This window comes from Bubalus kerabau, chromosome 15 (genome assembly GCF_029407905.1).
Source record: "Bubalus kerabau isolate K-KA32 ecotype Philippines breed swamp buffalo chromosome 15, PCC_UOA_SB_1v2, whole genome shotgun sequence".
NCBI classification, from domain to species: domain Eukaryota; kingdom Metazoa; phylum Chordata; class Mammalia; order Artiodactyla; family Bovidae; genus Bubalus; species Bubalus kerabau.
Window position 1 is genome coordinate 65669401 of NC_073638.1, and position 12272 is coordinate 65681672.

The window sequence follows — 12272 nt, forward strand, 5'->3', positions numbered from 1 at the left end:
CATGGAGTCTCAAAGAGTCAGACACAACTGAGTGACTGAGCATGCATGCACATATATAAAAATATAATTAAATTAAAATATATGTACATAGTTTATATAAATATTTATATAGTACAGTGTATGTATGTATATTTATATATTTTATGTTTCACATATATATTTATATATATAATGTACATATATAACCTAGGTTTGAAAAATCAGAATAAGGATAGAGATGATAACACTGTTTGAATGACATGAAGACCATCTTACTACTTGGAAGAAATGAACTCAGAGAAAATAAAAGACAGGGTAATTCACCCAGAGAATATATTATCTTCAACAGGTTGTACTGTCTGGAAATGTAAAGTGTTTTCCTCAACATGTCTACCATTCACAAAATAATCTAGACTTTATAGAGAAACTGTGCCATGAGCCACTTCTGCCTATGTTTACCAGTTGGGGACAGATGACATCCCATGTCTGGTAGACTTAATCCAAAGGTCCCCAGGCCATGATTACACAGCAGGCTTGGCCAGCTCCTTTGAAGTTGGAACTAGGTCAGGACACTTGTTTAAAGGGTTAGCTGCACTGGGAAGAAGACTTATGGGGTTAAAGGGAGTTTTCAGCAATTCTGGGGTGACGTTCTCAGAGACGATACTATACCCTGGGATGCATTCAAATTCAGAGGGAGGGCTTAAGCTTTTAGAGCTGGGCTAGTGCACTCAGATGCCCACAGGGTCAGCAGGTGATGCCCATGTCTGAAAGTGGCTGCTGATGGGGACCGTGAGACTGGGCAAGTTCATGCCAAGTGGACAGTTGTGGCCCAGCTCTGCCAGTCGGCTGTTGCCAGGCAGGAAGGTAGGCCTTGTGTTGCCAGGCCCAGATTGTTATGTGAAATCTCACAATTTTTAAGTGCTGATTTATTTAGTTTTTAAAAATCACTCCGAGGGGCAGTTAAAACTCTTCCACAGGCTGGCTCCCTCCTGGTGGTCACTTTTGAGGGAGAACTTGACAAGCTTCTGGACAGTTGTCTCCTTCCAGACTATTGTTTAGAGTGGGCATGCTAAGAGTTTATTTATATTTATTGAAGTATAGTTGATTTACAATGCTATGCTAATCTATGAAAGTGAGAGTGTTAGTTGCTCATTGTGTCCAGCTCTCCCTGATCCCGTGGTCTATAACCTCTGTTCATGGAATTCTCCAGGCAAGAATACTGGAGTGGGTTGCCATTCCCTTCTCCAGGGCATCTTCCTGACCCAGGGATCGAACCCAGGTCTCCCTCATTGCAGGCAGATTCTTTACCATCAGCCACCAGGGAAGCCCAAAGTGACTCAGTTTTGCATATATATGCATTCTTTTAAAAATATTCTTTTTCCATCTTGGTTTATCCCAGGAGATTGGACATAGTTCCTTGTACATACAGTACCATCTTGTTTATCCAATCTAAATGTAATAGTTTGGGGAGGGAGAGGGATGGACTGGGAATTTGGGGTTGGTAGAGGCAGAATTTTTATTTTTTATTTTTAGCTGAATAGTATTTTCTTCAAATTGAAGTTTATCTGGGAAAAAGCAGTGCTGCTCTGCTGGGAGTTAAGGGGAAGGTACTAGATGGCCTCCTCTCCTTAACACCACAAGGCTCCTTGAAAAATTACTGTTCTGGAGCTTGTTATTTGAATTCTCCCTTAAAGCTGAAAGTGTGTGTGGTCTCACACTTAGGGGGCCTGCCTCCTAGAACTCGTTAGCAAAACGGGAATAATAGGATCTGCCTCTCCATGCTGTTACAAAGATTAAGTGAATCAATGCATGGAAAGTGCTTGGAACAGGACAGGCAGAGAGTAAGTGCTCATTCAATACCATTAATGTTAAATATTAACATGTACTTGTTAATATTGGGGTCACTCCATACCACTATGTTAATTGCATTTCCTCCACTTGTTAGCTGTGCAATCCTAGTAAAGTTTCCTAACCTCTCTGGACTGCAGCTTCATTCATCTGTAAAACAGGAATAATAATAGTGTCTATCTTTTAGGAAGCTTACTGTGAAATGGAAGAGAAATGATGCATGGGCTGAGAAACTTAGCCCAGTGATCTGGATGACAATTCAGATCAACAATTCCCCGTGTCACTTGTAATTAGTTATTATTTGGGGACAACATTTGTTCTCGGGGAAATGACGCTGTCTCCACCAGGGCCTCAGTCTAACTGAGGGACATGCAGAACAAAGGAACCCAAGGACCCAGCAAGACGGAGGCAGACAGTCTGGGTCAGAGGAGACCTGAGTTAGCCAGCCTGGACTGTAATTAGCATGATTTATTAGCATCGGAACCTGGGAAAGTCTTTTGCCTGGAGCAGTACTGAAGAGGGCCAGTGAATGGACTAGGTAGCACAGGGCACCGTCAATTGTGGTTTGTCTCTGAAAGGAAGGACTTTATGAGGAGGGACCTGAAATGATATATGGCTTCCAGGTTTCCCTCCAGAGTTGGTCTAGCCCCATCCAATAGTCTTTCTTGACTTTCCTTCTAAGCCTGTGGAGTGATTTAGACCATGAGATGGAAAAAAAAAAAAAGAGCCTGGAGCAGTGTGAGAAACTGGATGGGGAAGAGATGAGAGGCCACGAGCATGTGGTTAGAAAGGACAGAGAGCACCAGGCCCTAAGCTGTTCCAGGCCACAGCTGCCCAAAGGCTCAGATGTGTGCGGGAGAGGCTGGAGGTGGCCGGCAGTGAGGTCTGTCCTTGGGAATGTGCTGGGGTGTGACCACCTCCACGGGGCTCACCTTAGGCTTTCTGATGATTTTATATTTCATTATTTGATTTTGATTTAGAAATTCTGAGACTCTCTTTGATCTCAAACATCTCTACTTGGAATAGGAATCTTACTTAAGAAAAGCACCCCCTGGAACCCAGATACCTCTCTCTCTGAGTATCTGGATGTTAATACCCAAGATCAGCATTTTGTATCTTAAAAAAAAATTTTTTTTTTCCATCAAATAAAATCTCCTCGTGCTTGTGCTCAGTGGCTTCAGTCGTATCTGACTGCTTGCAGCCCCATGGACTGCAGCCCGCCAGGCTTCTCTGTCTATGGGATTTCCCAGGGCAAGAATACCGGAGTGGGTTTCCATGCCCTCGTCCAGGGGATCTTCCCAACACAGGGACTGAACACGAGTCTGCTGTACCTCCTGCACTGCAGGTGGATTCTTTACTGCTGAGTCACCAGGGAAGCCATAAAATCTCCTATAGCTAACGTATTTGTTGAGCACTTAGTACGTGCCAGTTACTCTGCTACACTCTTGAGTTTTCTTATCCCATCCTCAACTCAAGGTCCTGGATCATGTAGCCTATTTTACAAAGTAAATGAAGAAAGAAAGGCAGAGAATGGTGAAAGCCCTTCTTGAGGTCACACAACGAGTAAGTGGCCGAGCAAGGTGAAAAGTGAAAGTGAAAGCCACTCAGCTGTGTCTGGCTCTTTGCGACCCCGTGGACTATACAGTCCATGGAATTCCCCAGGCCAGAATACTGGAGTGGGTAGCCCTCCCTTCTCCAGGGTATCTTCCCATCCCAGAGATCGAACCCAGGTCTTCCACATTGCAAGTGGAGTCTTTACCGGATGAGCCACAAGGGAAGCCCAAGGACGAGGTCATTTAGGTGTAACCCAGCTCCTGCAGCCAAGCCTTGGTAACCACTATACTGCACTGTCTTTGGAATCAAAGTGAGGGTGGGGGTAGAGAGGGGAGCCTAAAGTTTGTCCATCTCAACTGTCACTCCAGGTCCCCAAGGGACCTCCCAAGAACCCCTAGAGTTGCCCCAACCTAGAAAGCTCTGCTGCTAAGTATAAGCAAGATCCCAAAGCCAAGGTACATTGCACATTAGCCTGGCCATCTTGGCCATCAGGGGAGGGAGGTGTGGGTTTATGGAGGGTCAGGATAGAGTTGCAGGAAGTAGGGGTGAGTCAGGATATTCCATGACTTGTCAGATGCTTGGCTACTGGAACTCGATTGGAGAAATCATCTTTTAAAAACATCACCTGCTAGTGAAATGTACACAGCTCTCCACTATCCACCCTGGATAAAATTTTCCAGTATCTGTAATTCTTTATTTTAAAAGAGCTGAAGGGAAGTTCAGGATGAACTCATGACATTCTAGAGCATTTTGCAATCTGTGACCATCCACTCGCCAGCCTTCAGGGCAGCCTCTAAGTGCTGGTTTTAAGAGAGGCCAGGTCCTGAGCTCTTAACACATGGAGAGTTCAGGTTTGGCTGCCTCTGCTAGAGCTATTTAAGAGTCAGTAAATAGCTGGTTCTCCTGACCATGTTGCTTATTGCTCCCTACCCTTTTTGTTCGTAGACATCATTTATCCAGCAGGCATACCATTTCTCTCTCCCTTTCTCTCCTTTTTGTCTCAAAGTGTCTAAGCTGCCAACAATTCTGAATTGGATAGGTTGAGATAGAGACCTGTGTCGCTTTTGTTCAATATGAAAAGTAAGGCGAGGAGAGAGAAAGCTGTTTTTCCATGTGGTGTCTTGGTTGCTGGGCACCTACCAAGTGCCCAGCACTTTGCTAAACACATTATATGCGGAATCTCAGTCAATCCTCCCAACACCGGGAGGCAGATGCTATTTTAGCTGAGGAAAACATATCTCAGAGATGTTAGGGAAAACCTGGCCAAGGTCACGGGGCCGGTCAGTGCCAGCACCAGCCCCGTCACCTTGGACCCAAACAGGAAGCTGCCATTTGCTCAACCCTGACTTCAAGCTGGAATTTCCTAGGAGGTGGGCAAGAACTTCAGAAGAGGAAAACATATCTCAGAGATGTTAGGGAAAACCTGGCCAAGGTCACGGGGCCGGTCAGTGCCAGCACCAGCCCCGTCACCTTGGACCCAAACAGGAAGCTGCCATTTGCTCAACCCTGACTTCAAGCTGGAATTTCCTAGGAGGTGGGCAAGAACTTCAGAAGAGATGGCCACTAAGGTGGCAAGTTGGCAGAGCAGTGTCTGGAGGAGAACTTGGCTATCTCCTGATACATCCCTCTCAGAAGGTTTTTGCAGATACTCAGACCCATGTGTCACCTCCTGGGAGACAAAAAGACAGAAGGCCCTGCAAGGCATTCCTCCCACCAGTGGGAGCCTGGTCCTCATTTGGGACTGTTTCACACCCAAACTTGACCTTTATAAGCTCAGAAACACTCGGCTCCTTCTGAAATCCAGAGTGCAAGAGGGAAAGCCCCAAACCTGGCCCCTCCCTTGGTAATGGCAGGGAGCTGGCCCACTCTTGGCCATGCCTGGTTCCAAAGTCTGAGCTCTTGACAACTACAGAGGCTCCTGGAACACTGCATGAGGCAGGCACCTGAGGCTACCCTCTCCCATCCCACTCTGACAACACCTGGTAGAAGAGGCAGGAAGAGGCGGCTCCCAGGATGGCAGGTCTGGGTTATGTGTGGGTGGGGCTGGGCTTCACCATCACGGGACACGCAGGGAAGAGACGAGGGCTTGGAAACCTCTGTTTTCCTCCTTCAGATTTAGCCTCTTGACCAAACACAGGGTGGGAGGGTAGGGAGAAATTGATACATTTCTCATTGTCTTTTTGGGAAGGAGGCACTCTTTAGGCTTGAAGAACTGTCCTGTGCAGCAGGATGAGCCAGGTCCCCATGCAATGATGTGGACCCTGGTGAGAGTGAACCACGTCACAGATACCTGTGTGTCACGTGTAGGGTTAGGGCAGGTGTGGGATTGGTCTATGTAAGCACGCGCCTCAGGTCTGTCTGTGCAGTGCTGGTTTCTGGCCTGGAGGCAGGCGCTCCTTGAGGGGGGCATTTCACAGTGACCTCGGAGACTCACCCTCTCCTGGAAGCCACCTGCTTTCTGATCCTGAGTGTGAGCCCCGCTGGGCCGGAACACACAGGGTCAAGGCTGGGCGGGGAGGCCTGAGGGCTGGATCGGCGCTTGCATCACCCCCACCGCGGGGCGTGTACCTGCTGTACTAGCAGTCAGCCAGGCTTGCCGTGATGTGCAGTCACCCGGCACCTGGGGACAGAGGCCCTCAGAGGGTTTCTGGGGCAAAGCTCAGCTGGCCTCGCTTTGGCTTATGGCCTGCACAAGGCCCCGTGCTTTCTTCTTAGGTGGAGAGAACTGGACTAGGAGAGGAGGAAGTGTGGGGAGGGCGGCCTGGGGGGACAACGAGGGGACCCCTGTTTACTGAGCACTTCCTTGGTTGCCAGGTTATATATTTCACAGTTTGGCTCTCTTGGTCCTTATAGAACTCATCATCCCTGCTCTAGTGATAAGGAAATAAAAGTTCAGAGAATAGCTGTAATATTAATACTGATAACCACAGCACTACACCATATGTAAGATGACCATGTACGATAGTTAAGGGCACAGAGCTCAAGTCAATGTGCATGAGACTTAGTTAACTGTTAGACCTTGGGTGGGTCACAAAACCTCTCTGTGCCTCAGTTTCTTCATCTATAAAATGGGAATAATTACTAATTTCTCTTAGGGTTTCTGTAAGGATGAAATGGGTGTTTGGCACAGGGTCTGGGGCACGGCTAATAAGTATTTAGCAAATATTGGCTAAAGCCAGGATGCTCAAGCAATCACAGTGTACTTACTAGGCTTCAGCCTAAGGGTTTCTACTATTTTGTTTAAATTAATTGCTCCAGGAGATTGGTGTTATCTCCTTTTTACCCATTAGCAAAATAAGGCTCAGAGAGGTTAGTGGAGTTTCCCAAGGCCACAGAGGGAAGAGGGAAGAGGTTGCAGTGAGGATTCCAGGGCTTTCTTCTGTGCAGAAGTGGCTCTTCTTCCTGCCCCGGACTCTGGCAACCCTCTGTCCTGAACGCTGGTGAGAGCTGGCCTTTTCAGGCTCTCATGGCCTTGCCGCCCACCTGAGGCCAGCGCCACCTCCTGCCCCACCTGTCCCAGCTCAGATGGGCTTCTCCAGTCATACACACCTGTCTGATGCTCAAAGGCAGGGTAATACTCTTCATTGCTGAACAGGTCAGTCCACGACATCAGGGGGTCGCAGAAGGATGTGTTGGGCAGGAAGGTGCTGTGTGTCACTGAGTCCAACATCACCCTGTAATAGCAGAAGAGGCTGTGAGGAGGTGGCAAGCCACACCACAGGAGACCCCAGCAGGGCAACACTTGTTTTTTGTTTTTTTTGACTGTATCACTGGCATAAGGGATCTTAGTTCCCCACCTGGGGACTGAACCCATGCCCCATGTAGTAGAAGCATACAGTCTTAACCGCTGGACTGCCAGGGAAGTCCCTACACTTGGCTTTTAATTATGTCAGCAAACACAAACATGCAGCCTCCCAGGAGCCAGGCACTCCTCTGTGTGCCTTCCACGGTGACATTATTTAATTCTTTCCGCATTCTGTGAGGTTTGTGTGTACATCCCCATTTTATAGATGGGAAAAACTGAGGCAGAGAGGTTGAGACAATTGGTAACATGGCCAGTAAGTGGCAAAGCTGGGATTTGAGGATGAAGGTTTTAATTATGCAATAACTCCTCGTTCTTTACTTTTCCTGGTCTCTCTCACCTGGCCCCTGAACTCTGGATTATAATGTCTAAAAATATACTTCTGAAAACAGGGAAAGAATTATTATAAGTGAATATGCCCACAAACACTAATCCACAATTCTGAAATCTGAAAGCTCTGAAACTGAAAGTATATTTATGTGTGTTTGGTGCCAACATATTTCCCAGCAAAAACAGTCCCGAATTTACTGTTATAAAACTTTTATATATAATTATATCTATACTTCTATATATGTATGTAAACTAAACCATGCATTTATTAAACATATGTAACTATAGTATGCCATACAGTCTTATATCTATAGCTATAGTTTCATTTGTTCTACTTGATGAATATTCATATGATACACTGCAGAAAATATTGATGCATTTAAGCAGTCCAAGCAGGCAGTACCTTGAGAGGAGTGATCTGTGCTCTGCAGTATATGCCCTGGGTGGCTTCCTGATACTTGAAGAACTCTGAATTCTGCAGCACGTCCCACCCCAGGGTTTTGGATGAGAGACTGGGGGCTTGTCACCATTGTAACTCACTTGCTTCACTGAGTGCCCTGGGCTGAGCAGTTTATTATTCATGGTGTCCCCAGAACAACCACTCTGAGTCAGGGTCTGGTAGGCGTTCTGTCTTATAGATGAGGGACGGGAGCTCCGAGATTCCAGATGAAAAGCCCATACCACCCAGGTGGCAGGTGAGGGAGTTTGAGTGACAACTCAGGTTGGTCTATTTAAGAAATCATGATCCCGGTTGCTGTGCACACCAGCGAGTGGGAAGCTTTGGGAAAAGATGTCTGATTGAGGTTGGAGAGGGGATAGAAAAGAAGGGGCAAGCATTTTTGCCCACATTAGTCTCCTCTTTCAAATTTCCCTTTGCTGTTTTCCATATTCCCACAATTCAGAGACAAAAAAAATTCATTCTTGGTGAATTAGAAAAACCTGTTCACCCAAATTCTCTTATTATTATTGCAATAATATTGATGAGATACTTGGTTCTACCCCTTAAGCAAAGAGGACGCAGCAGCTCAAGATCACACAGCTGGGAAGTGGCAAAGCAAAGACTAGATTCCACGCTTGGGTTATTAAGTGCATGGAATTTTAAGATGGTCAAGAACTTATAAGTCATCTAGTCCAGCGTTTTCCAAACTTTAGTTATTCGCCTGCCCCATGATAACTTACTTAATTTATTTAAAAAAATCACCTCCCTATTGTTTAACATAACTGCATTTACTTAAAAGGAAAACTTTATATCACTACTATAAATGGAAAGCCAGGATTCATTTAATATACATAAGAATAAAGATATAAACTTTGAAATAAAAATTAGTCATTCACACATTGCCTAGATCAGAGGGTCTAGGCACAACCTACAGGCACAGTCTAGCCCACCACCTGTTTTTGAATGGCTCACAGGTAAAAATGATTTTACATTTTTAAATGGTTACATATTAAATGGTTATATAATATGTGCATAATGCACTTGATTTTGCCTTTAGGCCTGCAAATCCTAAAATATTTACTATCTGGTGCTTTAAGAAAATGTCTGCTACCCCTGACTGGATTTATATCACGTATCATGAGTGATCTGGCATGTTGGAAATTACTGTCAGTCCAATCTTTTCCCGCATCCAGACATTTTACAGTTGTGAAAATTAAGGCCCAAGAAATCTGTGTAACTTTGTCAAAGTCAAACACCCTACAGTGTAGGGAATTAAGTTTTTTCCAATTTTCAACCCATCTGCTTTCCTTTCTACAAACACTCACAGCCTCATCTGCTCACAGACACATCCTAGGCTCACTACCAGGGCAATCCAGATCTTGATCCCTAGAGGGTCAGGGACTGTGTGATTCCAGAACCAGAGATCAATTATTTGGGGATGTTTGCAAATCTGTCACGATCATCACTATCAGATATGCATGAGAACTCTGCTACAGACAGAGAAATAACTGAATTCAGATTCTCATGTGTAGGCACCCTCTCTGGGCATCACTGGAAAGTTGCCAGACTTCCCTAGGAAGTCTCCTTCCTGATGCCTGGAGAGGGTTAACGTGCCCAGCAGATTATCATGTTCCTGGATCTCCCCCTGGGAGCCATATCAAACAGAGGTCAAGGCTGCCCGGGTCTGGACTCTGATTTTCCCACAGATTGACTGGTTTTATATCCCTGAGCAGGTGGCTGGATGAGGAGGGATGGGGGTGGGAGGATATGAGGAAGAAAGAGGCTTGGTGGGAGCCCAAAGCCTTTTCTACTTTCTGGACTTGACCCCAGAAAAGTTCTCCTAAGTGACAGTTCAAGGTGAAAATACCCCCTACCCCTCTGGGTCGGAGGCTCAGAAAATGGGACAAGAGGGTGGCAGACCTCTGACATGACCTTCATGGGTGGGCTTGGAGAAAGGAGAGGGGGCTTCCACGTGGAGAACAGTTCCCAGGTCTCCGGTGTTAATTAGAAATCCTCCAGATATAGGATGCAACAGTAGGAACGTGCTTCTTCATCTCTGCCTGACAAAGCTCTCAAAAGTCATTCGGTAAATTGAATTTGATCACAGAAAAATTAGGAATCTCTGTGACCAGTACAATATTTACCTCTTCGAAGGATTTCTTTTTTTTCTCTTTGCATCACCCTACTGGCTGGCACTGTGATTTCTTCAGGGCTGTACCGGGTGATGTCTGTATCTGATTCCCTTTGGGGGTTCCTTCTATGGCAAATTATATCCATTAGGTTTTCTTAAAGGGCTGTTTCCGGTATACAACATGCTGTTTTTCTTCTGTAATTATTTTTTGCTTTGTGGAAAAGTATGTTTTATAAAAGGCAGCGGCTTTTCTTTTTTCTATTGCAGTGGGAGGAGGGGATATTGTTAACTCTTGGACTCTCCACAAAAGACCTTGGCCACTTAACCAGCAGGCCCTAGATGTGAAAGTTCAGGAATAATGGCTCCTTTGTATTCAGCAGTCCAGCTTCTTAGGCCTTTACAGTCCTTGCAACAACTGAACATTTTAGCTCTTCAGATTTCTTTAATGTAGGCGGAAGAGGGTGGTGGGCAACAATAACTTTTGGGTTCCCTCTTCTCAGGGAGGACATTGAGGCCCAGTGATATATAGTTTTAGGCCTGAAGTTAGAATATGTATTCCAACGAGGGGACAGTGACCAAAGAGGGAAAAAATTGGTAAAAAAATTGGTCTTAAGGGTCAAAAAAATCTTAGCCATCATTATCCTTTATGACTCTTCAAAGCCCACAGTACATAAATGATGAATGGTGAATCTGTGATATTAACATTTCATGGAGGGGGTAAGATTAAGAACAATGATCTAGGGGACTTCCCTGGTGGTTCAGTGGTTAAGACTTTACCTTCCAATGCAGGGGAGAGTGGGTTCAATCCCTGGCTGGGGAGCTAAGACCCCACATGCGGCCGAAAAACCAAAACATTAAACAGAAGCAATATTGCAACCAATTCAATAAATACTTTTAAAAATTGTCCACCTTAAAAAATTCTTAAAAAAAAAAAGAACTAAAAAGGGGGTGATAGTGGGAAAAAAAAGGTTGCAAAGCATTGGGTTAGACTTAGAGTCAGCAGCAGGACAAGTAGGGGAAGCCTAGGGAGGGTCCTAGGCCTGCTGTTGTAACCCCGCATTTTTGGTTTTTGAGAGGCTGGCTGACTTGTCCTCATAGAAGGAACATTGTCGTGATTCTGCCTCTCACTTTTCTCGGAGCCTCAATACTTCATCGGCTGCATGAACACAACAATGAGATGGACTCTAACACATACACTAGCTGCGTGATTTTCTTCAGGATCCCACCCGATTTGGCTGACACAGCCACACACGTGCACGCATACACATAGGCATATATGATAGCTATAGTTGGATATTGCAGTCAAGTACGCTCACCAAATTGGAGTACAATTCAATCATGCAGAGATGAAAGTTTTAGCTATAAAAAAATTCCCATGATTTTCTCTTCTCCTTTTCCTCCCATACCCACTTTCAGCTGTGACCTCTGGACATTCTTTGCCTGGGTTAGCCAGACCCCTTAAGTATTCTGAACCCTCGCTCACTGCCCTTCTACAGACCCATGGCAGTGGAATTCAGTCTCCCCAAAGTGTAATCAGCACTTTAGCTGCCTAGTAGGTAGGAAAGAATCAAGCACTTTCAGCACAAGAGGGGAGAATCAAGTGGGTTCTCTTCCAGGCACAAGAAAGGCTGGCTAGACCTTTGGGAATGGCATGGACGCTCAGGTCCTTGGTGCTTCCAGGGGCTTCCTAACCCTTCTGAGAGTTTGGTTCACTCACCAAGGGTGCACCGGAAGGGTCCACACAGTCAGAGAGACAGGCCTGTGGGCTTCTTGCCCTCACACGAGTCAGAGGCGGCAGTCACAGGTGTGGTGTCCATGGCACCTCTGTTCAGCCTTCCAGAGAGAGTGGAAGGCGCAAACCACCCAGCCTTGGCCAGTCTGTCAGACAAGGAAAATTCCTTCCTGACCCTGGCAGAGATCATCAACTTCACTCTGGGCATGTGACCAAAAATTCACCCAATTAAGCACCTACACATTGGCTGTTTATGCACCAAAGCATCACTGCGCAGAACGGGCTGTGAAGGTGTAAACCATGGAAAAGGGGGCTCGGGAGGGCCTTCCTTGATCCCACCATCCAGGCCATCTCGCTGGGAAGAATAATGCTTTTCCTCCTCTAAAGTCCCAGTGATACCCCAATGCCCACCAGGTTCCGAGCCCTACGGGCAAGGCAGGGTCCACTTCCTACCTTT

General features: G+C 45.9%; 1 protein-coding gene across 2 annotated transcripts in view; it reads right to left on the reverse strand.

Moving 5' to 3' along the window:
* The window catches only part of ELF5 (E74 like ETS transcription factor 5), a 47975-nt gene that overhangs the window by 18893 nt on the left and 16810 nt on the right, over nucleotides 1-12272 (reverse strand). The window contains exons 1-2 of one of the 2 annotated variants that reach the window (XM_055547753.1): nucleotides 7917-8112; nucleotides 6931-7055 (exon numbers count right to left, since the gene is read on the reverse strand). In XM_055547753.1, the coding sequence (XP_055403728.1) occupies nucleotides 6931-7055; nucleotides 7917-8095 (304 nt within the window). In that variant the 5' untranslated portion in view covers nucleotides 8096-8112. Of the gene's footprint in view, nucleotides 1-6930; nucleotides 7056-7916; nucleotides 8113-12272 lie in introns of those variants that run through there. The other variant, XM_055547754.1, reaches the window with a different exon arrangement.